Below are 26,356 nucleotides of genomic sequence, written 5' to 3'. Positions count from 1 at the left end.
GGTCTCAAACTAAGGATTTTTTCCCCCTCTATTCATTTGATTTTGATAAAGAATGTAGAGACAGCACCTGAACACTGATATACAAATATCTTACATCAACTAAGACTAGGTGAAAGGAACGTACATTTGGGAAATAAACTTTCATCAAATCACCCCCATTATTAAATATTTCTTCACATTATCACATGAAATAAAATTAATTTTAGCTTAACTTTATCTTAAAGAGTTAACTAATTATTTCTTAGACTTGATAACATTAGGAAAATCTATAAAGTCAAAACCATTTTCATGACAATATTAATAGATTATATGCATTTTGCATTTTAAATTCTCCCACAAGTGTAAAGGCTATATAACATGTGATACTACAATAGACTGAATACAGGAGCAGATATGAAAATCCAGCTGTCTTCCACTAAACTAGACATTAAAGAAAATGGAAATGTAAAACAATCCCTCTTCTCAGTAAACTGTTTTGGAAAACTAATTTTTCGTTTAAAAATATTACATATATTAAGATGTGATAGGTTTACTATTATTTTTAAATGAATAAATATTTTAAAATTTCTCAGTATTAATTTTTCATATGATAAACATCAGTAGATATAACACACATAAACAAATGTTCTTGGGGTCCTCAATAATATTTAATAATGTAAACAGGTTCTGAGATACAAACTTTGAAAATTGCTATTGTTTATGTGCTTTCAAAAAACTTCAAAGTTGAGCAGATTACCTATAGGCACTTTAGTAAAAAAGAGAGAGGGCACCAAAATAAATAAAAGGCTTCTTAAATAATTCTTATCCCTTTCAAATGTGTACCAACACTTCTATGGTGATGTACTGCCCTAACCCTTGTGAAAAGCCTATGAACACTGCCCCTCATCCACACACACCCACTTCTTTTTCAGTTTTAGAGACAATAATAGTGCTTTATTAGAAGTATCTATCAGAATAGAAACCATTCATTCTTGGTAAAAAAAGAAATTAAAAGTTACTGATTCTCTATAATCTGGTTTCTCTTTAATGATTTAAAACACTAGTTTAATAGACTAACATAACCCTTTGAGATATTTTTTTTTAGGGAAAAAACAGAATTAACTCTTAACAGCATCATTTTTGTTATGACACAACCAAAGGCTAGTTGGTTTGAGAGTACCAACATGGCATAGCCACTCAGCTATAAAAAGAAGCACTCCCAAAATAACAGAAGCCAACTATGAAAAAATAGCTATTTCTCCTGGAGAAGGGGAAATAAGATCAACAATGGATATACAATGGGCTTCAACTGTATCTGTAAATAAATATGTAGGCATATATCCACATGCATATATATTATATGGGGGTGGGAGGTTAAGAAGGATGGGAGGGACTAAACTATATGGCAAAATGAATAGTAGGTATAAGAAAGTTCATTAGATTATTTTGCCATTTTTTTGTCCATAATAGACAAAAAGCCTATGTCTACCTAGGCCTACGTTAGATGTGAATAAATATCAACAAATCTATGAACAATAGGTTCAGCTATCACATAAGAAATAAAATCTTATATGAAATAAAGCTGTAAAACAAAAAGGAGTCAAACAAGAGCGCCAATTTGAAGACACCAAAACTAGGAATACAGTGAAAAATAATCGTGCAATTATTTTGATTGCAACATATTGCCCTTTCATTCAAGTATTATGAAAAAAAGTTAGTAAACATTAATATTAAAAGATCTTTTTAGAATAAAGACTAGAAAAATCCCCAGACCAATCTCAATAGAAAAGGCAAACACAGAGAACACTGAAAAAGACAAAAACTTGAACCTTCATATACAAAAATGACAAATAGACTGTAAAGTGTATATTACAGATGTTCAGAAAGTAATCTGTATATTTGAGACCTAAATACATGCATATGTATGTATGTATTAGGCATCGTAAGCCAATATATTTGTATATGCCAATATTGGCTCAGTTTTATGAAAACTATTATTGTAAAAAACTAAATGCAGTTAATAAATTGGAATATCTACTCTAAGTAGAGGTCTAAACTAAACACTGGGGAAATAGTCATGTGTTTATTCTACAAAAATCTGTTGAACAAAAACTTTGTCAGACAGTAGAAAAATTCTGGAAGCATACCAGAGAACTAGTTAAACAAAGACAAGATCCCTTTATCAAGGAACATACTAGCTCTAGTGAAAACAGGATAAATAACAAAAACACAAAGAAGGCAAGACATGAGTTTTTATACAATTAATATCAGTTGTACAGACCTTTACAACAAATACCTCAGGTTTCTAGAGCACTTGGGAGTAATTGGAACTAAGAAGGCAGGTAAAATCGATCAATCAAAAAGGTAAAGAAGATAAATTACTAGATTACTGCAATTAATCTTTCCAAATAATTCAGAAACATTAGTTCTATAGCAAAGAACTACATAATTTGAATATTGATCAATTTAATAGTCAGATATTTTAAAGCTATCAAATCTTATCAAATATATATTTGGAAAAGGAGCAAGAGAAGTGAGGATGAATGAGAGACTAGAGGAAACAGACAAAAGTGGGAAAAATTCTGAAGGGGAAAGAAAAATAGGCAAGCAAGAGGGGAAGAATAGAAGTCATCAAAAAAGAGAAAGGTACCACTTCCAAATTTCACATTTGTACGCCAGCAATTCTAAGTTAAACCCTATATTAGAGAGAAACATTTTATATGATTACATATTCAAGATCTTTATCCTCTTGCAAGCAAGCCATTTCAATATCCGACATCTAAGCCCATCATCAAGGAAATTAGTTTTATTTTAAAACAGTACAGTGACCTATGTAGTCCAGTCTTTGGATTTCATATGCCTTTATTTACTCTTAGACCCTATGCTTTTTTTTTTCTTTCTAACAGATAACTTGAGAAGACTTATTTTATTTCTCTGTTAACACTCTCACTGTACTACTGTCCTAGAACTCTTGTCACCAAGATATATCAATGAAAACAGATAAAATGTTCTTTGTAGTAATATGTATATATAGATATAGTTCAACTCTAATAACACATGCTTCTGAGAAAACAGTGAATTACCAAGAAAATGTCAGTGTTACAAACAATTCAAACACATGTGGAGAAAAATCAGTTCCCTATAATGATAAAATCCAAAATGTTCACAAAAGGTAAGGATATTACTTGGCATGACTTAGCTTTTTCTCTGAAACAGATGATATGAAAGTTCACGGAATTCGCAAGAACTGAACTCATCTATTTCATCAATATTCTATAATGACTCATGGCTCTTCTGCAGAACATAAGCATTTACCAATATTAAAACCTGATTTTTCCTGTACTACAGGCACTATCTACTTTTTTGTATTAAAAACAATGTCAGTATTCCAAGCCTCTTGAAAAGGCTATTTAAAAAAGAAACAACATAGAGCAAGTTTTTTTAAGTTCCATCATAAACTGGCTAAATATAAACATCAATCTTATAAGATTATACAACTAAAATCTTCAAAATTAGTTTGATTAAAAGAAAGAACCCCTGTTCTTACCATTTGGTCCATGTAGGAGGCAAAGCACCAAAAGGCATCCACCTCATTTTCCATCACATATAAAAGAGGGGAAAGTAAGTCACTCATTCCTTGCACATATCCTAAGAGGAATAGAAAAAAATAATCATGTCTCTGGAAACCTAAGCTTTATGTGTCCTTCTGTCTATATCATCACCATTTCCCTTAAAAATTTCATCTTTTCTTTGGTTCAGCAACTGAAAGATACTGATATTCGCCAAGAAAAGAAAATAAGGAAGAGGAAGTTTAGCAATCAAGTGAGAAAGATGGGTTGCTTTAGATTGAGATGTCAAGCAGATATTTATCTGCTAGTATATATCTTAGTGTAGATATCACTATCAAGAGTGGGTAATATATTAAAATGTCCAAAAGGATTTTGAGAAAGAAGAGAGGTGAAAACCCAGAAGAACATCAAATGTATGAGTACATACTCAAAGAAGATTTGAGAAAGAACAGTCAAAGAGGTTAAGGAAAAATAAATCAAGGGAGAAGAGTTCTGTAAAAGGGGAAAAAAGGTGCCACGCCAGAGTGGTCAACAACACCAAACTGCCATGAGTAAGCCAAGTAAAGTAAGCACTGAAAAGGATTCAACTGCTTTAGCAACCAGGTCACTGGTAATCTAAACAAAAGAAGTCACAATTACGTACCTCTTTTTAAACTGTCATTACAATGTTCTTTTTCTTCCTTTTCTGGTTACTCATGCCCAACAAATGCTAGCAACCGGGTTGAATTCAATCGATATTTTGTGCCTAAAACTACCACTTTAACCACCTTTCCCTTGATGCTGTTACAATTTCTCAGTCATGACCCTAATTACAGCTCTTGTTTATAAGAAAAATTGGTAAGTTAAAGAATCAGGCCCCTCGTTTAAAAACAAAGTCTTGGTTGTTCTTTTCACCTGAACATGTCAAGCTTATTTTTCAGTTCCAACTTATAAAACCCTCAATGCTCTTGTTTTACAATTAGACTTCAGATAAGACACAGATACTTGAACCAACAAAGGGATCAGAGCTCATACTAAGCCTTCTCACATACATATTAACAATTCAACTTCAGTAAATTTTGTACATTTGTTAAAATTAGCGATTTTTTCCTATGATAGCTTCTGTAGAAAACACAGTCTTTCATTTGGAGATCTAAAGCTTATATTTTTATCATTCATCAAAATCTATGTGCACTGAAGTCATTTAAAGAGTATATATTTTTAAAGGGAAGAGTTATTTCTGCTAGAAATGATACACAACTCTGCATCACTCTTCCTATTTTGGAAAACTTTAAAAATAACCAAGGAAACACATAAGCCAAAACCTCCGGAGAAAAGTCAGATTAAAAGTATAACAGAGATGCACTCAAATCTTACGTCAGGATCCACTTACAAATATTTAGCTCCGTCTGCTCTGAGCCTCTGCCTTATCATCTATTGCTATGTCTAATCTTTTTTAACCTATGTTTACACTATACCCTGGGTAAAAGTATGGCTCTACTCACATTAGCACAAAAGAAAACTTGGCTTTAATAGAAGGTATCTGATTATTGCAGTACCAGACGATGGAGTTATGAAGACATTTGGAGAAAAGCACCAGAAAAAAACCGCATGTGACATGATATCTAAATGTAAGCATTTCTACATATCTACTGCAGATGCATTTTGTAATTATGCACACTTGCAATGATTAATTTTACGTGTCAAGTTGAGTGGGCCACAGGATGCCCAGATGTCTGGTTAAACATTATTTCTGGGAATGTCTGTGAAGGTGTTTCTACAAGAGATTAGCATTTGAATTGGTGAAGTGATTAAAGCAGATGGCCCTCCCCAGTGTGGATGGGCATAATCAAATCTATGAGGGCCTGAATAGAATAAAGAGATGGAGGAAGGTTGAATCTGCTCTCTGCCTGGCTGCTTGAGCTAGGACACTGATCTTATCCAGCCCTGTTTTCCCAGTTCTCATGCCTTCCGACTTGCACTGGCATCTACACCACTTGGCTCTCCTGGCTCAGTTCTTCAAACTACGCCACCAGCTTTCTTAGGTCTCCAGCTTGCAGATATCAGATTGTGAGACTTCTGTTTTTTTCTTTCTTTCTCTCTTTTCCTCTCAGTGTGTGTGTGTGTGTGTGTGTGTGTGTATATAAATATAAAAATATAATCTTAAAGATTCTGTTTCTCTGGAGAACCATGACTGATACAACATTTTGTAAAAAAAGAATAAGTAGATGGGAAGAAAGATTAAATTGTTATCATCAAAACTTTCCTATATGGCAATGACACAATGAAAGCAATGACAAATATAAAGGCTAAACCAATTAAAGCATGAAAGAAATTAGATGTGAATTCAACAAAGTACAAAAGGGTACTATTTTACTGGGTCTGACTGACTGCACCTGGTCTAAAACAGAAATATTTCAAAGTGTGCTATTCAAAAGATTTACAAAGCACCTTTCCTCTGGGGAAAAAAGGTGTTTTATTCTAAAGTTATAATGAATAAAAACTTCTAAGAAGCTACTTTAATCCTTTAAGTCTTCAGCTTTTATATGGCATCACCACCATATTTCTTCTGTAAGTCTTAGCTGAAGCATGTAGTCAAATCAACCTTTGTATTCCAGTTGCTTTTAATCTGTTTCATTCTACACATGATGTTCGTTGTGGTATGTCATGAGTTGCGGGAGTGGAATTAATGTACAAATTCCTTTTAATTAAAGAAAGATTAAAGCTGTTTAAATTAGCATTCAGAGACACTGAGATTATGTACTAGTGCTGACTGATGCACATCTTAATCAGCACTATAATTTCTGAAGTAGTTCCCGAAAGTTATTTTCATAACAAATTTGTTTCAGTGGGGAAGTGTGAGAAACGGACTCTTTACCATCTTAGTGTACACTTTCTCATACCAGAAAAAAAATTTCATCTACATGTAGGTCAATTTTCCAGCTTAAATGAATCTTAGCTCTTAAGAGTAGCAAATTTTTAAAAAATCTTAGTAGTTAGAAATCATTTTTAAATTAGACACTGCCTGTCTTCCTATATACAGTATTTTGAGTATAATTTAACTTTTCATTGGTTATTCAGGATCATCATTATAAACATACACTATAAAAAAGATACCTTCCATAGAAACATCCTAGGTGTAGAGTCTTTGGACTAACTAAAAATCGCTCCTCCTTGAGGTTTTCTGTCCACTTTTGGTAACTTTTGTCTTCTGTCTGCTTTTGATCATTTTTGTCTTCTTCCTCACAATTAATGACATTGTATTTAATATAAATATACCTATACCTACCTCATCTATAGGCTAAGAAGTCAAACAACTAAATGATAGAATCACTTATAAAAGTAAATTCACAGCCCAAGTTCCTATACTGTGAGTGAAAGGCAAGAAATTTGATTCACTGCTCTATGAAATTTATCTTGGCTTCTCGCAAAGCCAGAGTTCTTAATGGGAGGGAACCTTGGCTATGTTTCAGATAACTCAAGTTTTTGACTAGAAAGAATGTGGGGTTAATGCAGACAAATGAAGATATCAATTTATCAGTTAGCTGGTCTGGACCTAAGTCCTGAAAAGAAATGAGCATTCAGGAACTCCTTCTGATAATATGCATGAATTTCTATCTCAAAATTACCACCTGAAAGTTCAGGTCAATGCCCTTTGCTCCCTAGGACGATGGTCCTATTCCCTATAGTGGGAACAGAAACCACAACGGCAAAGGGTCAGGGAGCTGAATGTGTAGTGGTAAGAATGCCAGTCTGAAAGACCTGGGTCTCCACCCCCGGGCCACTATTTACTACTTGTGCAACCTTGAGTCACTCTCTGAATCAATATAACCATATTCATAAAGTAGGCATCTCTTCAAAAGGCTGCTATTCAAATCAAAATCTAAACTGAGTATGAGAGCACTCTGTAACCTGAAAAGCATTCTATCAATATGTTTTCTTCTTTTTTTTTTTATTTTACTGTGGTTTTTTTTTTTTTTTTCCAGGCAAGGCAATCCTTGGTTGACCTCACAGATTGCAAGGACCTTGTCAGCTTACAATCCCTTATTTTTTATTTTTTACACCTACAGCACCTGATCTTCCTAGGTGATCTCCCATTCAAGTACTAACCAGGCTCGACCCTACTTAGCTTACGAGATCAGACAGGATCGGGCTTGTTCAGGGAGGCATGGCCGTAGACTAATATGTTTTCAATGATCCAATGTGAGGTTCATTATAGGTATGATATACAGAACTACATTTTAAAGAGAAATCTGTGATTTTCAACTTACTGTCACCAAAGAGGCTAATGTCTCAAGATCCACGACAGAGTTTACATCTTTCCCCTAATTTACACATAAAAAGCCAAAAGGAATTCACATAGATACAGTGATGAAAATGTACCCATAATTCATTTGGGTTTAATATGCTGAATAGCCAATTACCTTCTCCAAAATATGTCTCAAACTGTAGTAATCTAGAAAACATCTATTTCCACTATCTTCCACTTGAGAGTCACTCACATGATAGGTAACTCAGAAACTTCCCATTACTTTTATTTATTTAAAGGTAGATGTTTAGGGGATTTGTTGGTCCTTTAAAGAAACAGTTCAAGTTCTCTTGCCCCTTAAAATATTGGTTCCTTGGGTTTTTCACCCCTTAGCATCTCCTCCTCATGCAAACCAGCAACTCCACCTCCATCCTGTCTTTCAACCCATTCTTAGTAGGAAATGGACTTACCAAGAAAAGAGAGTAAAGTTCCGTGTGCCATAGATAATTATCTAAACTGCTTGTCTAAGATATCAGTATTTTTCTTCACAAGGGAAAAAGCATATCAAACAAAGGTTCCCATACTTTCTCACTTCACAGAATCCTTAATGTCGCAGTAATTTTTTCCAAGGCACTCCTAGGCTCAAAAAAATAACTAACATTTCCATTTTTTAAGTAGTCAGAGCCAAATAACTTAAGTATTTATGTCCTATGAATTTAGCACTCATTGGGCACTACACTACTTCTCAAACCTTGAAATCCAATTGGACACCACCACCCTCATTCCTGTTCCTCACCTATTTTCACCAGTACCTGCTTATCACAGCAAAGCCAAAAATATTGCTTTGCAGAGATATAACTTCATCAGAAGGAATGTGTCAATCTAATGCTGAAACCCTAACCTACTTCAGCTAGTAGTTAGTGTTCTATAAATGTCACTATTATTTCCCTTGAAAATTTAAAACATCCTATGATGCCGTGAGTTTGCTATGGCAACACAGTGCTCCTCAGTGCACAGTTTGGGAACCATAGCCTTTTAAGTTTCCAGGCCCCTATAGAACACCTATAAAGACTAGGCCATAGAGCTATTACATAAACATGTCTAACAAGTTAATAAATCTAAATTTTAAAATAAATAGATATAAATCTTTTTAAATTAGAATATTAGAGAACTTACCTAAATCGAAGTCATACATACAGTAAGTCATCAAAATGTCATGAAGCAAAATCAACCCTGGATTATCCTGTCCTTCATAAAACTTGTTTGTTCGATCTGTTCTGTTAACATCTTTTTCTGAGGAGGAAAATCATCACATATTTGAAAACCTTTCAAAAAAACAGATTTTTATAAAGCTCACACCTTATAAGTACAGGATTATTTTTCTTGCTATTTTACTCTCTTCCAAGCTTTTACTTAATGAAAATAATTCATCAAATTCCACTTCAGATATGCGAAAAGTAACATTATAGAATATTATTCAAAACTCAGTCCACCTCCTTATGGGTATATTTTTTAATATTTTTCAATTTTTATCTAAACACAGAAATCTTTTAATTGAATAGTAGGAAATATTTCCAATTAATTAAAAGCAACACTAAGTAATAACTTCACATTAGTTAACAATAAAAATGCCAATCATGAATGCTTGTGATAGACAGTATTATTTGAAAACAGTAATGAAAAAAGCTACTATACAATTAAGCATAATCAAAGAGATGTGTTTCATTTATATGTGCTTCTTTCAGTATCAGAAGTATTATCGACTTCTTTTTCATGTCCCATAATCATCTTCCTTATTCTCATATATACACTATTCACTTTACATATTAGCATAAGCTATTTTAATTTTGAAATAAATGAAAATCCAAATTTTGCTGGAAATGATTTCATGATATTAAAAAGAGATTTGGAAACATCACAAAAGTAACTTATACTGACAATTCAATTCACAAAAGCTGATACCTACTGATACCTATTAAATGCATCTTGTTGTGAAAGACTTTACAACTAAAAAGGCATTCATTCCTCTAACTTAAATCTCTCAGTAAATTAGGAAATCTTTAAAAACTTAAAATAATTACTCTATAATCAATTCTGTTTAAAAGTTATAACTGACCCTTGAAACCTATTTGATTTTATTAACCAATGTCACCCCAATAATTTTAATTAAAAAAATAATTTTAAAAAAAGTTGATACAATGCAATATATATATATGCCTGTTAAACTGTATACCTGAAATTTACTGGATTTTGTTAACCAATGTCATCATTAAAAAAAAAAGTTGACAGGGCAATATACAGATGATATATTATTGAATCGTACCTTTGAAACCTATATAATTTTATTAACCAATGTCACCCCAATAAATTTAATTTAAAATAAAAGTCATAACTGACCTCCACCCCCACACTCCTTAAAATGAATAATTTGAAAACATTCTCAATACTTCTGAAGAGATGAGAAGGTATTTTAACAACAGAGTAGAATCAAACAATAGATAACATGAGTTTAGGTTCTGTAAGAACATTTTTTAAATGTGAGAATATTCTAGCTTTCTGTTAAAATACACATTACATTTAATTTAAAAAAAAATCTATAGAATTGTGGATACATTTTTCAAATAAAGAAAATCAATACCAAAAAAAAAATGCCATAAATGTAAAATCTCATTTAAACATGTAAAAAATGTTTCCGCTTCCTTATCCTTGATAAAGAGGTAGACACTAAGTTTTTTATTAACTCGAGCACAATTATAGTCATAATGCCAATACAGTATAACATAATAGGTGTTTTAAACATAGTAAAAAGTTAGTTGTACCCTCATGAACTTTTTTTCCTCTTATATTTCTTCCAGGCATAAAACAAAAGAGAGACCAAAAAAGGTATTCTATAAGGAAAGTATTTCTAGGAAAAAAAATGAATACTTAGGTTTTTAAAAAAAAAAAAAAAAAGCCCTCATTAAAGCTTTCCACCTAACTTGAAATAGCTAAAAAAGACTGGAGAAAAATACATCCATGTCAACTGATCCCATTTTACATTCACCATCACCACCTCAAGTGGGCCCTTAATGCTGCCTGGCAATCATGCTCTGTTTCTCTCATCCCTCTCCCTATTCATGCAACTATTTTACACCTTCTCCTCTCACTTCAAGCCTCCAACATGTTATCTTCTCCCACATCCTAGCTCTCAGATAAGGATCTTGCTTCCTATTTCTGAGAAGATGGAAGTTATCCAAAGAGAACTTCCATGGGTTCTCACTATTTTAACCATGTAATTGCATTTGTAGCCATATAGTCTCCCTTCTCTCCTATCACTATAAATGAGCTTCCATGATCGTGGCTGAGACCAACCCTTGTTCATGTGCATGAAATCCATCCTTTATTTGCTACCCAGACATTACTCTAGTAATTCCTATCTATCTCTAGTTTCATGAGGTTTTCTACTGAACCACTCCCACCCAGTATTCAACCACTCGTTGTTTTTCATCATAAAAACCTTTTTTAACCTTTTTTCCCCTTTAACTACTGGACCGTTTTCTCTCTGTTTAAGAGCAAAACTTCCTGAAAGAGCTGTATATATTCTCTCCAAGTCCTCTCCTCCCATTCCTTCCTGAATACACTTCAATCAGGCTATCACATCCACCACTCCTCCAGAACCCTTCTTTAAGCAAAATCTTCAGAGATGCTTTTTACTCTGTGCAATGTTCAATCCAAGTCTTCACCTTACTTGATATTCCAGTCACTCCTTGAAATAGTTTCTTCACTTCACTTCTAGGACAAACTCTTAAGTTTTCCCTTTTTTCTCTGGCTGGTTTCTCAGTCTCTTTTGATTTCTCCTAGTTATTCCAACTTATAAAGTGCCTCAGAGCTCAATTCTTGGACCTTTTTTCCTAAATCCATTCACTCCACTCCCTTGGCAATTCATCTAGTCTCCTATCATTTACACACTGGTGACCTCTAAATTTCTATCTCCAGCCCCTCCCTTCCCTGCATTCCAACCCAAAATATCCACCTTCTACTCTATTATTTATGAACATCCAATAGGCATCTCTCAAACTTAACAAGTCCAAAACTAACTTCCAAATATTCCCTTCTAAGCTTACTTCTCTCATAGTTTCAAAGTCTTAATAAACAATGACAACTCCATTCTTCCAGTTGCCCATCTTAAAGCCCTGGAGTCACTCTTGAGTCTGTTTCTCTTATCTGACACTGAAAAATCTGTTCAACCTTCAACATACATGTAGAAACTGAAACTGATTATCTCCCAACCATTCACGCCACCCACCACCCTGACTCACTCCACCCTAGTCACACTGGTTTCCTTGCTCTTCTTCAAACATGTGGAAGTCCTAAGGTAGAAACAAGTCTAGACCACGCTGTTCCCCTCTGCCCAAAATGTCCTTCACAGAGATAGTTGCACAGCATACACTCTATACTTCTTCAAGTCTCTATTCAAATCTCCCTCACTCGAATGCAAGCCCCTGGATTAAGCAACCATTCTCTCATCTGAGTTATAGCAATAACCTCAAATGGTTTTTCCACTTCCACCCTCGCCCCCCACAGCTATTCTCTAGACAGCAGCCAGAATGACTTGTTAAAACAAAAGTCGGATCATGTCACTCTTCTGCTCAAAATCCTCCAGTGGCTCTCCAACTCATGCAGAGTAAAAGCTCAAGTCTTTACAATGAACTATAAGGTTCTATGTGATCTGTAGCTGTTCCTCCAAAATTTCTTTTCTGACCTTATTAGTTTCTATACTCTATCCAATTCACTCCAGCCACACATACCTCTCAGCTGTACTTAAACATGCAGAAACCCTGGGGTGGAAACAAGTCTAATACATATTCCTTTCCGCTTGGATATTTGTATAGGTCACGCATCCCCTTCTTCAAGTTTCTACTCAAACATCACCTTCTCAATAAAAGCCTTCTCTGATCACCTGAGTTAAAACTGCAACATTATACATAAACTTCCTAACCATCTTCCCTGTCTTATTTTTCTATTTAGCACTTATCACTAACACAGCATATATGTTACTTACTTATCTTGTTTACTCTCTGTTCTTCCCCACAGGAACAGAAGCTCCTTGAGGGCAAGAATTTTCTGTTTTGTTCACTGACGAATACCCAATACTTAGTGGAGAACCTACTATATAATAGGCACAAAGTAAATACTGAATCAATGTGGGAATGTTTAAAACAATGTGATTTTCAAAAAGATCCCTGGTGCTTATAACATGCAGTCAAAGTTAGGAAACTATGCTCTAAAGACTGGGTTTCTTGGATGTTCTTATCTGCCTCTCTTTTTTCCCTAAGTGACAGTATCTATTTCCATAGATATTTATACTAATAATACCCAAACTTATATCTCTTACCAAGATTACTCCAGATTATTCAACTAGCCATCTGATAGATTACATCTGTACACCTCACCTTAAGGTATACATAGCAAACATCTAATTTAACTTCACCATACTCCATTCTCTTCATCTCTGTAAGTGGTACCATCAACTACTATATTTCTCAAATCAAGAGTAGTTCCACCCTTTATTTCTCTCTTTCTCCTCTACACCCTACACTTAATCAGAAAGTATTATCAAGTCTATCATAAAAATATAATTTGAATTCATCTATTTCTCCACTTCTCTGCTATCACCATCTCTTGCTTGAAGTAATTTCTACTATCTGGTCTCCCTGTTCCTACTCTTAAACTTGATTCAATCCATTTTCCACACAGCAGGAAAAAAAATTAAAAATATAAACAAGATGGTCTTACTTAAAATGTTCCAAAAGTTTCTCCTCATAATTAAAATAAAATTTTAAGTATATGCAAATTCTTGTCACAATCCACAAGGCTTACAGCTTATCTGTGCATTTTTTAATAAAGTGAATTTATACCAACAAAAAAAATCTTTTGGTAATCTTTTCTAAAAAATACTTTTAGAAAAAAGTATTATAAGAAAAAGAATGCTTTAAAACCAACTTACATACTTCCACTGGTAGAAAGCACGGTAAAGTTGAAAGGCCACTTAATTAAGAATTAGATCTGATTATGAATGAGTCTGGGCTGTGGAACTAACTAGATGATAAGGACAACTTACTAATAATCTTTTCTGAGCTTCCATTTTATTAACTGCTAAAAATGAGAAAACTGGACTAAGGTATGTTTCAATTCTAATTATATTATGGGGATTTAAAACATCTAAATTTTTCCTGCAATATCCTGGAAAGAATGAAAATAGTACACAAGAAGATTGAGAGAATCAGTGGCATTATCAGTGTTGTCACTTGCCAAAAAGAGAAGAGGATATGGCCTATTTAAAGAAAAGACTTGAAATATGGGCTTAGCTGATCTCTGAGATCCCTTCCATTTCCAATATTTTATGTCCAAGCAGGAAAAAAAGTCCATTATCATTTTTTACTGAAACTAAAAAAAGTTTTCAGACGGAAACTTCAATAAACACTGTGCCTCAAGATCTCTAACCTTTTGACTTAGGCAGAGGAAGGACAGTTTATTCCAGCATAATTTATTTTTCAGAAAAAATTAAGTTCTTTTTCAATCACAAGTACTATTGCCAAAAAGATCTCAGCATTTGTCTATATGTCTACAAAAACTACCAAATCAGTCTGTTATGTTAGCCTTTCTACTATAATTTAAGGATTTTTTTTCATCCATGGGATGGTGGTGATGACCATGGTAGTAAAAACATCCCTCTATCTTCATTCATGAGGCTACAGATAAATCAATTCAAATACAATATAAGAATTAAAATAATAAGTTCCACTCCTATCCAAATCTATCTTAAAATTAAATAGAGGCTAGTTAACAAGATAGTCAAGAGCATTAAAACTGGCTACTGCCCTTATTAACTATGTCATCTTGGACAAGTTATTTATGCTCTAAATGTTTCAGTTTTCTTATTGGTAAAGTGAAGATTATGAACTGAAACTCACCAGGTAAGACATGCAGAGCAATAACTATGCACTCCTTCAATAACTTATACCAAGCTGGCCTTTATCTTAAGATCCAGACAAGTCGGTACTCACTATTTGGAAATAAGTCTAATTCTCTTAATGTAAAATTCTATCAAGCATCTACTTTTTAGGGAATAATTATTCATTCCCACGTGAACTGTTATTCAATTCTCAAATATTGACAAAAACTTATCTATCTAGTCATTTACTAAATTAAAAAATGAAACATATGCATATTTAGAGAAAGTCTGGAGGGATATAAACCAAAGCCTATTAACCATAGTTAACTCTGGACTACAAAAACAAAACTTATTTTTATTTTTTTCTTTTTGCTGAGGTATAGTTCCTAATTTTTCTATAATAAACACAAACTGTTTTTTGTAAAAAGCCAATAATTTTTTTAATGAAATTAATTCAACAAGCAAATAAAGTTAAACACTCTTTGTATTAATTCACATTTTGGAATTAAAAGTGAAATACGTCAGTACTTACAAATATACTAATTCATACACCTACTGGAAAAGGAACAACCAAGAATATTAAACACATATTCTAATGTACTCTCCAATTCTGATTTCTCTTTTGAGCCTAACTCCATAACATATGTCTTCACTTCTTAAATCTTATCAAGACTTCCAAAATTAAGAAAAAACTTCCAAAATTAAGAAAAAATTACCAATAAGACTTCTATAATCTCTTAACCTCGAATTTCTCTTCTCCTGTTCCTCGCTGACAGATTTCCACTGTAGTTTCATCCTGAAGTATTCATCACTACAGAAAACAATTTTACATCAAAAACAGTTTATTTGAACACTCTATTTAAAAAATTTTTAATCAAACAATATATCAAAGCATTTATGATGCTAGTGAGATATAAGCTTGTAAATATGATAGTGAAATGTTTACGTTGTGAAAACAAGGAAAAAATAAAATAACATTGTACAAGTCATAAACTGTTTAAACTAAGAAAATAATTTAGGTTTTAAAGAAACATTTACCTTAATCCTTAATATCATACCAAAATTATTCCAATCATTAAATATTTTAACCACTTAAGTTTCTGAATAATTAAATACAAGTCTATAAGACTTTTTCTTTAATGTGACATAAGAGTTCTATTTTCCAAAGAGTTTACTGAAGAAACCTGTTGATTGAAAATGTCTTAGAAAGACTGATAAAAATGTTCAAAAAAAGAAAGAATTGTGTGAGAGTCTGAATATCTACATAATAACTAGGGGTAAGCTTCAAATCAAAGGCTACACTAATTAACTAGGAATAAAAGTGAACCTGGAAAGTTGGTCTGTTTCTTTTCAAATCTAAGAAATTATTTAAAAATAGAAACACTCTTCCAAAAAGAATAAAAGACCAGTTTATGTTACAGGAGCACTAAGAAAATAAAAGTAATTAACCCAAGTAACAAATACACTTTTTATGAGCCATTTTATAATCTCATAATAAACTGTAAAAATAAATCCAGATGAATAAGATATATCTAAAATCCACTTCTAATTAGTTATATTTCAAGTAAGCAAAATGTTGGTACAAAGGGAATGAAATTTTTCTTACCATCTTTCTACATATTTGCCAAAATAAGTGCAATGAGGTCCTTCTAATAAATGTTCCTGGTTTGAAGTAACTATGGTGTTCATAATTTTTAAATTAAAAGAATAAAAATAAAATTATTTTTCCATATCCTAGTCTACATATTCCAAATAGTCATTAAGAAATCCTTTACTAGTTTGTATGGGTGAGTTACTTGAATCTCTTTGATGAATACACACAAGACCATTACTTACATTTTTTGTTTTTGTAACTGAGTTCTTTCCTCCTTGGTACTATCCCAAGGAAAATAACCCAGAAGAAATTTCCATGCTTGCTTTCTCAACGCATGACTAAGTCCCTGAAGAAAACATGGATATTAAACACATTTGTAAAAAAGAATACTTTAAGTTCACAAAGCTTGCATTTAAACAGAAAGATTAATATTTGAGATAGCTTTATCCATAAAAATAGCTAAATTCAGTAAATACTATCTTGTTTTTGACTATTAGATACTAAAGACATAAGCAGAAAGCCTAAACAATACAGAGAATACAGTAGACTGTGTAGCACCGATAGTGGAACTGATTAGTCTTTCAAAATCCAATGCTTACTGGCCAACGCAACTACCAGTGGGGTACATACATGTCTCCTTCACATAATCCACAGAACTTCAGGTAAGGAAGAATATCTTTTCCTAGGCTTAATGGTATCCCCCCAACCAATCCTCACAAGTACCTCACTCTGTCCAAAAGAGATTTTAAGGCATCATCACCAAAAAAGAGTTCATTCCCCTTCCCCTTTCAAAAAAAAGGAAAACAAAACTTGAATACCAGCAATTTCACATATAATCCTTATTAAAGTATTTACCCCTCTAAATATCATCTGCTTCACATTATCTACATTTAAAATTCTTCCTTCAGAATCAACATTCTTGGTCCATTCTTCCAGTGATACTGGCTCTCTCCTTTGAACGACAGGTCGTTCTCCCAAATCAATCTAAAATAAGAAGACAAGCAATAAGGAGTGCATCTTTAATCAGTGAAATGAAATCAAGGTATATAGAAACAAACTAAAATACTATCACTCAGAAATGTTCTAACACTTCTAATATCTCCCATTATTTTTCAATGTTTAGTTTATGAACTATAATAGTTAGCGTTCCATACATTTTCCCTCCTACTAAACACACAAATATCTGGGTTATAAATGGAAAGTTAGGAAAACATTTGTTATTTTGGGTTTCAATTATGTAAGTATAGAACATTCAACATGTAAATTCTATGAGACCCTTCAAACTAAACGGTATGCTATATTATTAAAAAGGAGAGTATTATGCCATTAATCATTTTCCAAAATTAGGTTTTCTTCCAAACTAAAATTTATAGCTCTCAGAATTGATTCATGATCCATTAGCTCCACTTGGTATTTTCTACAGTTTATTCAATTAACAGATGTTGGTAATTTAAAAATGCCATTTTCAAGATAAATCTTTTAATTAAGTATCATAATTTAGATATTTATAATGTTCTATGTGCAGCCTAGAATTGTTTAGCAAATTCAAAAGTCTTATTGAGCACATATGAAGATTTGCCATAATTTGGGGCCAAAATCCATCTTATTTAAAAAAAGAAGAGTCACATGAGAATAAAAGCCCTAGAGTACAGTCCTGACTAGCTGCCTCTGATGTCTACTGAGAAAACATAATGTAAATTAGGAACAAAACTAGGGGCAATTTGCAAAGCTCACTATTCACTCACTGCTATGCACTCAATAAAACAACCTGTTCATTATTATCAAAAAGTAATGAAAGAAAAGACACCCAACATTAATGTACAGACAGTATTAGTAATCGATGAAGAATCATTTGGTGACAAGTCAAGCATTAGTTGTTAGATATATTAGTTAGCAAGAAGTTATAAAAAAGTATTATATAAAGAGGAGGCAGATAAAACCAAATATGAGTTTCTAGTTCTATAACATGTACAAGTTTAAAAATAGTTCTCCTGTTAAAATATAAGAGCTATATTAACATAAATCTCCACTCACTTTTGTGATGACTTCAAATCCTGGTTCTTCTTGTTGATTTATCTTTAAACCTGGAATAGCATCGCTAAGAAAATCTGCCATTTCTGAAGGAGGTCGTTGATGTGTAGAGGGATCGTTGCCTCTCAAACTATCAAAAATGTAGTTTGTGACTTTGGAAAATCCTACCATAGTTGCTGTATAAGGATCCTTTTTAATTTTCTATAGAGTAGGAAAAAAAATATTAGTATTATTAACGCAAATAAAGAATAAAAGACCTTGATGACAGGCATAAGGGCAACGTTTTTTAAAAGGAGGGAAATCAGAACTAAAATAGAGTATTCTGAGATTACCTTAAAAAAATTTTTTTCTGGGAAGAAAAATTTAAATTTTCTAAGCCAATCTTTTCATTTGGTTAAAATAGTATATTAAATGATAAATTAATGCTACTGATTGAACTTCAGATAAACAAATGATTTGCAGGCTTCATTCATTCTGCATACAATAGAAATACACGCAGTGCTTACTTTCCATTGGTGAATGGCCCACAACAGCTTTCTTCTGTCTAGCAGTCCTGCCTTCACAAAAAAATACAGTTCTTGAAGTGTGTAGTACCACACTAGTCTAACACAAAATATTTGGTAGCCAAATTTAAAAGCTCATGATATTTAAATAGTGGCTGATATTTTAATCTAATTATATGAGCAGTAAATCATGCCAACAAAAGTAATTTGTTCTGGGCAATGCTGTCCTGGAAAACAGCAAAAGCTTTTTCTACTGTTAAGGTTACTTCTAAATCCCAAACTGCCTGATTACTCATATTTAGCAAAAATAGTTACTTCTTAAAGGTCAATCTTTAAAATTATTATTTTCACAATAAGAAAAACTGTTCTCTCACTTAATCAGTGTTTTAGTTCTCTTGCCCTCCTTCTTTGTTATCTTCAGAACCAACAAGAGCGCATCTGGGACAGAGTAAGCACTTGCTGAATGAATTAATGAATAAACAGTTATTTCATTATTTTCATAGAGAAATCTGAGCAAAAAATAACTATTTCTGCCTGTGTTGAGTACACATTTTTAACCAAATGCAAGAATATACTCAAGGGAATTAGATTATCATGACCCCAAATGAACCTAGTTAAATGGGAAAATAAAAATTCAAACCAGACTTATGCCTAAATTTATCATTAATGAATTCAAAGTGGCTTACCCAGTAAACTTGCACCTAATTGATGAAAGCTATGATAAAAAAAAATCTACTAATGTCTAATTTAAATATTATGATAAAGGGAAAAATGCCTTAAGAGTAACAAAGAACCAAGGAAGCTTCTAACAAATAATATGAAACATATTTCTATAAAATTACAGTGAATAGTTCCATAAAGTTTACACATAGAGGGACAGTTGCTTCATTCTGTATAATCTGAGAAAGTGAGAGGTAGGGGGTATATAAAATAATGGAGTCAGATTAACAGATTAATAACATGAGATAGATTTAAGAAACATACTTGTATTAAACCATATGCTGGTTCATCAAGAAGATTTTCAAAAGACTGTGAAAGACTCTTATTCTGACAATTCACAAGAAGTATTCTTTTATCCTGTGGAGATCTGTAATAAAAAGGAGCAATGTGTCAAAAATACCAGCACACTGTATCAATAAATACTAATAACTACTGAATAACTACTAAGGCATAGTTACTCTTCCTTAACAGTAACAAAAACTTAAATGTCCAGTTCTAGAACTGTTTCCCATTAATACAATATTAACAAGTACTTAGTAACCATCTTAATAAGTGAGTTCCAAAAACTACATGAAACATGAAATATTAAATTAACAAGTATAAAAGGGATGAAGTATATTTTTATTCTAGGTAAAGCCAAGACAACTAAATTGTAATGAACCCAAATTCTTGTTTAGAATCACAGTGGAAAAACTTTACAAATATATCTTCCTTTATTCTCATGAAAATTAAAGAAAACCAAAACACACTTTAGAATTCACCTGTATATACAGTATGTACACTATAGGAAAATATCCTATTTTGAAATGATTCCCAACTTCATTCCACAGGTTGGTAGTATTGCAATATAAGATGTTAAAAATAAAAGATACAATAGATTATTCAACTGTTAAAGATCATTAATTATGCTAACCATAATTATTAACACATGCAAACATATTTAATAAGGATATAATGTACAGTTCCAGTAGTATCTTTTTAGTTCTTTCTTATTAAGCTCTAGACACGTTTTTCTCCACATTTCTTAATAGCTACAAAATAAAATGCATTACGGACACCTAATTTCAAGTAATCAGATTAATTATCCAGTGTTTCTTCTATTCGATAAGTTTTATAATTTAGCAAAGTCAGCTATAATAAATCCACAACTTTTCTATGTTTAAAATAAAAATTAAATGTGTTATTTTGCTGCTATTTCTAGTTTATTATAAATGTTTGAGATAAGAACTTTAATAACAGTTATCTCTTCTCAACTCTAACATAACAGGATGCAACATAATGCTAAGGGGAATATGAAATTCAAACACAATCTCATTCTTACAAAGTCGAAAACAGTGCCCAATCTTCAGAGACAATAATAGCTTTATAAGCCCCTTGGCTTTTAAAAAGTGCTAAGGTTGAGTCATCTCAAGTAGGAAAAACATAATAACTTTTTAAATGTTCAATTTTCATTAAACACCATTTTTCTGAATAACTTTGGGGTCACGTTTAATATGAAAACCTCACAAGGTTCTCACAAGGTATTTTTTAATGATAGGTCAACTTTTAACCAGAAAAAGTAATTAATATAGAAACATATTTCTTCTCAGCACAGTATTGTTGGTGCTGTGGTTATTTTGTTTCTAACTTTCTTTAAAATCCAAATAAAAATTAGTCCTGAAAGTCAAAACACTAGCTATGCATGCAGACGGGGAACAAATATCCAATCTTCAACTCCATGGGCTCATATTATTATGGCTCCAGATCTTAAACTGTGGATGGAAAGAAGAAATGACTGCACAACCAACAAGCAACTACAGATACCTTTTTTTTTAATAAGGAAAGATTTCATTTTTTATACCTAATTTTCTTGTGATGAGAGGCTGGGGGAAGCTCTAGGAGGAAATATAAAATATAAGAAATTAAAGATGTGGTTGCCCCTAAGGAAATCAACAAAACATTTTAAAAAGTACATCAGTCAAAAGACAAGCAGTATATTGGTGGGTAATTGCAGAGTTTATCAAAAAGTGAGTTGGCATTCTAGAATAGTGTTATGTTTGCACCTACCAGGTTACCACACTGATTTAATCTAGGAATATTAAATATTATAGATTTATAAATATATCAATGTATTCTGGGATATTATGGACTCTGGGAAGTTGATCTCTTGTGACATTATTCAAGACTTTCAAAAGCATTGCAGCAGTAAGCATTTAATGGTGCTAACATCAGCAATTCTATTAGAGCCTACTACAAAGCTTAAAGAAAATCATAGTCTAAGATCACAATTATGGAACCATATCTACTAAAAATTCAGAAATACTTCCCAAGCTTTGGATTGAGCCTCTCCCAAGACCTCAGAATAAATCAGAAATTCTAACAGTTGAAGAATGTTTGTAAACTGAGATGTATGTAGCATTAACTATTTTATATTACTGAGAATGACCAATACGAAAAGCCAAATAAATTAAAATTTCATTGAAAAAGATATCAATCAGGAAGATTAATAAAAAATAAAAAGGTACAGAGTATTTACAAAACTATATATACAATTTATTTATGTATGAGAGATCTCTCTCTCTCAAAGGGAATAAATGAGGATCTAGAACCTAATCTTGTAAATGGTTGGTGTTATATGATGATACAACCAACTTGGCTTTTTACTGCTTGGATATTTATGTATTTATGTAAAAATGGCCCAATATACTAAATAATTTTAATAAAACCAATAATATTCATTCATATCCTAGCAACCAACTTCACATCAGAAAGGTAACAAAAATGTATTTGTGGCTCATTCTTTCACCTATCTGTATGGTAAAGCCCTTAATTTGTTAGCGGAGTATTAAGGAAGACAATATGGCCACAGATGCGAAGCACATTCTTCAATTTACATTAATGAGAGAGAAAAAAATAACATGGTCTGACTGATTTTCTATTAGTTTTGAGCTCAGAAGACAACAAGAAGGAGGACCCTGGCATAGTATGGCTGGTATCTCAGTGAGAATGCTGAAACCATGGTTTTCCTGGACTATTCTTCCTTTTGGTCTCTACGACAATCTCTGACCACAGAAACATGACTCTGGAAACATCAATTTCCTTAAGATAACTGCTCCAATGACAGGAAATGAGACCCAAGTAGCTGACATCTAATACAGTTAAAAAAAAGGGGGGGGGGGAGGAGGATATTTGGGACTTTTCATTTCTTTAGACTTTAACTTGAGAATTCTAGTTATCTGGACAATAATGAATATTAAAAAATAAGGACCTTTAATATCTCCCTAAGAATCTGATAGTGGCTTGTACAAATTTGGAACTTCTTTTATATTGGTAATTACTTATTTGGAGTATCTATATTCTATGGCACAATGTAATTGGTCATAATTTATGATGGGAAAAAAAAGGAAGTGCTTACTTTCAGCCTAGGGTACAGAGAGGCCTTGGAGTTCAAACATTTAATGTACTATTCTTACACATTTCAGACCATTCAGGGACGAAGAGTAAACTGGCAGCCAGTGTCATAGGAGAATACACAGTGGAGAAAGGACTGGTATTAGGAGTATAGCTTTTGAAGGACTTTAACTTTAGACAGCTATTTCCTTCCCCAAGAACAGTCGCATACTCGATTAAGCATAAAAATAATGATAAAGCCCAATGGGAAGAGAGAACAAAGTGGAGGGAGGTCAGTCTCCTCTGCGAGGTTTTTCTCTTTGACCAAGTCATTAAAGGTTGCAATTAATCACTTAATCTCACATACTGTCCCTTTTATCTTCCCCTTAATTTCATTCTCTCTCAGAGCTTCAATTACTACTGACACACAAAAACTTACATATTATCCTATTTTATGCTCTCATAGTACTATATATCTCACCCAGAGCATTTATTACGGCTGAAATTTTAATCTTATTTGTATAAGCAATGTTTGTCTCTCCTACAATAATAAAAACTGTATCAAGGCAGGGGCCATATCTTGTTTGATTATTGCTCTTTCCAGCATTTAGCACAGTGTCTAAGACATAGTGGGTCCTCAAAAAAAAATTACTTGTTAAATAAAAAAATTGAGAAAAATGGAACACCATTCCATTCCCATGGCCTCATGTTTCCAAATGTTTTGAACAATGTACTTGTTCTAAAGAAACTCTCCTTCACAGGGATATATATGATTGCTGAGATAAGGGAAGAATAATGTGCCTATCTAGTATAACCCTACCCAGGCTCTCTCCTTCTCTTGATCTGCCCATCAACAGAGAAAGTGGTTTCTAGTCTGCTCTCATTCACATAATAAGTGGTCTGTCCTCACCACGGAGACCAGTGATTGTCCAAAAGTGACGATAACTGGCTGACTTCAAAACTAACTTGGGGTGAATTATGATGACATTGCATATCTAAGCCTCACCAATATGATATTTTTATCACCATCTATTCTTATATTTAATTCTCAGTTGTTTTACAAATACAGAAAAGGAAACAAAGTTTCACTTACAACTCACATTAAAAATCACCCACATACACTCAAGGTGCACATTCCATTGTAAACACCTAAGTGACTGCTGAGTCTACCCTTGAACCCATCCAGGATAGAAAACTCTCTACCTCTTGAGCTAAAATCTGTTTCCTTCTAATTTTTCTTTGGAGTCATACAAAACAAATGTACGATTTATTTCTTATAACAATCCTTTCAAAATTATTTGTAGAACTGATAAGTACCATGCCATTTAGTCATTCAACTAAGATTGATTATGCAAATATTATGTGCCAGGCACTGTGGCTAAGAACTCAGGCAAAAATGTAAACAAGATAGATGCAATCCCTGCCTTAATAATGGGCTTACATTCTAGAGTAGAACATAAAAGAGGTAGATAGACAAAATTATTTTATTCTGTTAAGAACCATAAAGGAAGCAAAAAAGGGAATGGGACAGCAAAAAGGGCGTGGGACACTACTTTAAATGGAGAGCGGGCATCCAGAAAAGACCCTCTGAGGAAGTACCATTAAACTGAGACCTCAGGGATCAGAAAGGGAAAAGAATATTCCATGCAAAAGAAACAGCATACACAAGGGACACTAAGACAAGTTTCAGGAAGTGAAACCTTGTGGCTAAAATACAGAAGAGAATGGCGCAAGAAAGGCTTAACAGATGAACAGAGCTAAGATAAGGCAGGCCCTCTTTGACCATAGTTAAGTTTGGAGTCTATTTAATGTCACACCAAAACTCCTTTAAGTTAAATCCCCACCTCCTTCTAGTGTTTTTCATACTATTTTGATTCCTCTCATTACAGTAGTCTTTTCCATATAGTGTAGTTAGTCTAACACACTGAAAATGCAGTGCTTAAAACTCAACCTAGTTCTCCAAAGTATGATCTTACCAATAGAGAGGTTTCTACCACTTCGACCTAGATACTGTACTTTAATCAAGTTTTGTTACTGCTATATCACAACAATGATGAATACTGAAGTTCTTATACTACTAAAAGCCCCAAGTCTTTAACACCTGCTTTCAACAGCCAAACTTTGTGCCCCAGTCATAATGCCCCTCTTGAAATCAAGATCAAGACCCACATACTACCATCGAGGCCTAACTTCTTATGGTTACTGGTACTGATCAACATGCCTAGTGCCCCCCAGAGGTAATCAGCAAGGTAGGGGAGAGAATTTCATTCCGGAAAACAGTCAAAATCTTCCAACTTTTGGATCACACCTAGCTTTACATAATCTAAATTTAGGCATGATAAAGGATATTTTTCTATTTTCTATTATGAAGTGCAGACATTATTAATAGTTAACAAGCATCCTTACAGTTCCCCAAGCTAAAAACCTCAATTTCTCCCTTCTTCTCACTGCCACATCTCCAACCAATCATAAATTCTAACCCTAAACACTTGTCTAATACTTTATCTTTCCTGCCACTCTGCTAGTTCATGCCACTATAACTGCATCTAGATGACTGGAACAACTTGCTAACATGACTTACAAGATCCTTCAAGCTCTGGTCTTTACCTAGCTCTTTGGCCTCATCTTTAAATGGGTACCCTCCGTTTCCCACTATGCAGACCTGTGATACTGACCTTTCAATTCTGTGATTATATCATGTTTTATATTCTTCCTTCTAAAATACCTCTCCCACATTAACTATTTCCTTCCCTTTCATGCTAATGTTCCTGCATTTGTCAGGTCTCAACTTAGAAAGTATTCCCTCACTCCTACCCAACCTCTAGTCTGAATGAGGTACCCTTTCTCCTTTCCAGGGAGCTCCCAAAGCACTTTTTACCTCCTCCATCTTAGTTCTTGAGTTTTATAGCCATTTATTGGATGGCATCCTTCACAAGACCATAAACACTCAGATATCCAGAAACATGTCTGTTTTATTCACTACTAAATATCAAACAACTAGTAACAGTGCTCAGAATATAGCTGACACCCAAAATATATTTGTCAAGAGTGAAAGCAAGAAAAAGCATGTGTGTACAAATGCACATAGGTGAATAAATGTAAGATACAAGATTTCTGAAAAGTAAAGAAGCCCTGCCTTCCACACTTATAATTATTTTATAAAGGGCACAGACTTGCCTGACTTAAATTTGCAACATTTCAAATAAAACCGTTTAACAGAAACTACATAATAAAAGGTAAATTTGATAAATATATAACCTATAAGTTACTGATGCATCATTATTCATTTAAATGTGTATTAAAAATATGAGACTACTCTTTTCTTTAAAGCATTAATAAGGTGATACAGGTTGCAGATCCAAATTACTAAAATGGCAAAATTTTATTTAGTCATTCATCCAAAGCAGTCAATATCCTCCTACCAAAAAA

The 26,356-nt window shown here is 33.0% G+C and overlaps 1 protein-coding gene and 1 pseudogene across 2 annotated transcripts in view; both read right to left on the bottom strand.

The window, feature by feature from the left end:
- Positions 1–26,356, bottom strand: part of TBC1D15 (TBC1 domain family member 15) — a 59,061-nt gene that overhangs the window by 5,740 nt on the left and 26,965 nt on the right. The window contains exons 6-13 of one of the 2 annotated variants that reach the window (XM_015598518.2): positions 19,823–19,925; positions 18,842–18,892; positions 18,339–18,536; positions 17,160–17,288; positions 16,547–16,650; positions 15,427–15,521; positions 8,953–9,069; positions 3,527–3,627 (exon numbers count right to left, since the gene is read on the bottom strand). In XM_015598518.2, coding sequence (XP_015454004.1) covers positions 3,527–3,627; positions 8,953–9,069; positions 15,427–15,521; positions 16,547–16,650; positions 17,160–17,288; positions 18,339–18,536; positions 18,842–18,892; positions 19,823–19,925 — 898 coding nt within the window. The remainder of the gene's footprint in view (positions 1–3,526; positions 3,628–8,952; positions 9,070–15,426; positions 15,522–16,546; positions 16,651–17,159; positions 17,289–18,338; positions 18,537–18,841; positions 18,893–19,822; positions 19,926–26,356) is intronic. The other variant, XM_006923752.3, reaches the window with a different exon arrangement.
- On the bottom strand, positions 7,589–7,707 carry LOC112472425 (annotated as a pseudogene).

This window comes from Pteropus alecto, unplaced genomic scaffold (genome assembly GCF_000325575.1).
Source record: "Pteropus alecto unplaced genomic scaffold, ASM32557v1 scaffold76, whole genome shotgun sequence".
Classification (NCBI taxonomy): Eukaryota; Metazoa; Chordata; class Mammalia; order Chiroptera; family Pteropodidae; genus Pteropus; species Pteropus alecto.
The sequence above is the reverse complement of the archived record's forward strand: the minus strand, read 5'-3'. Positions and strand labels throughout refer to the sequence as shown.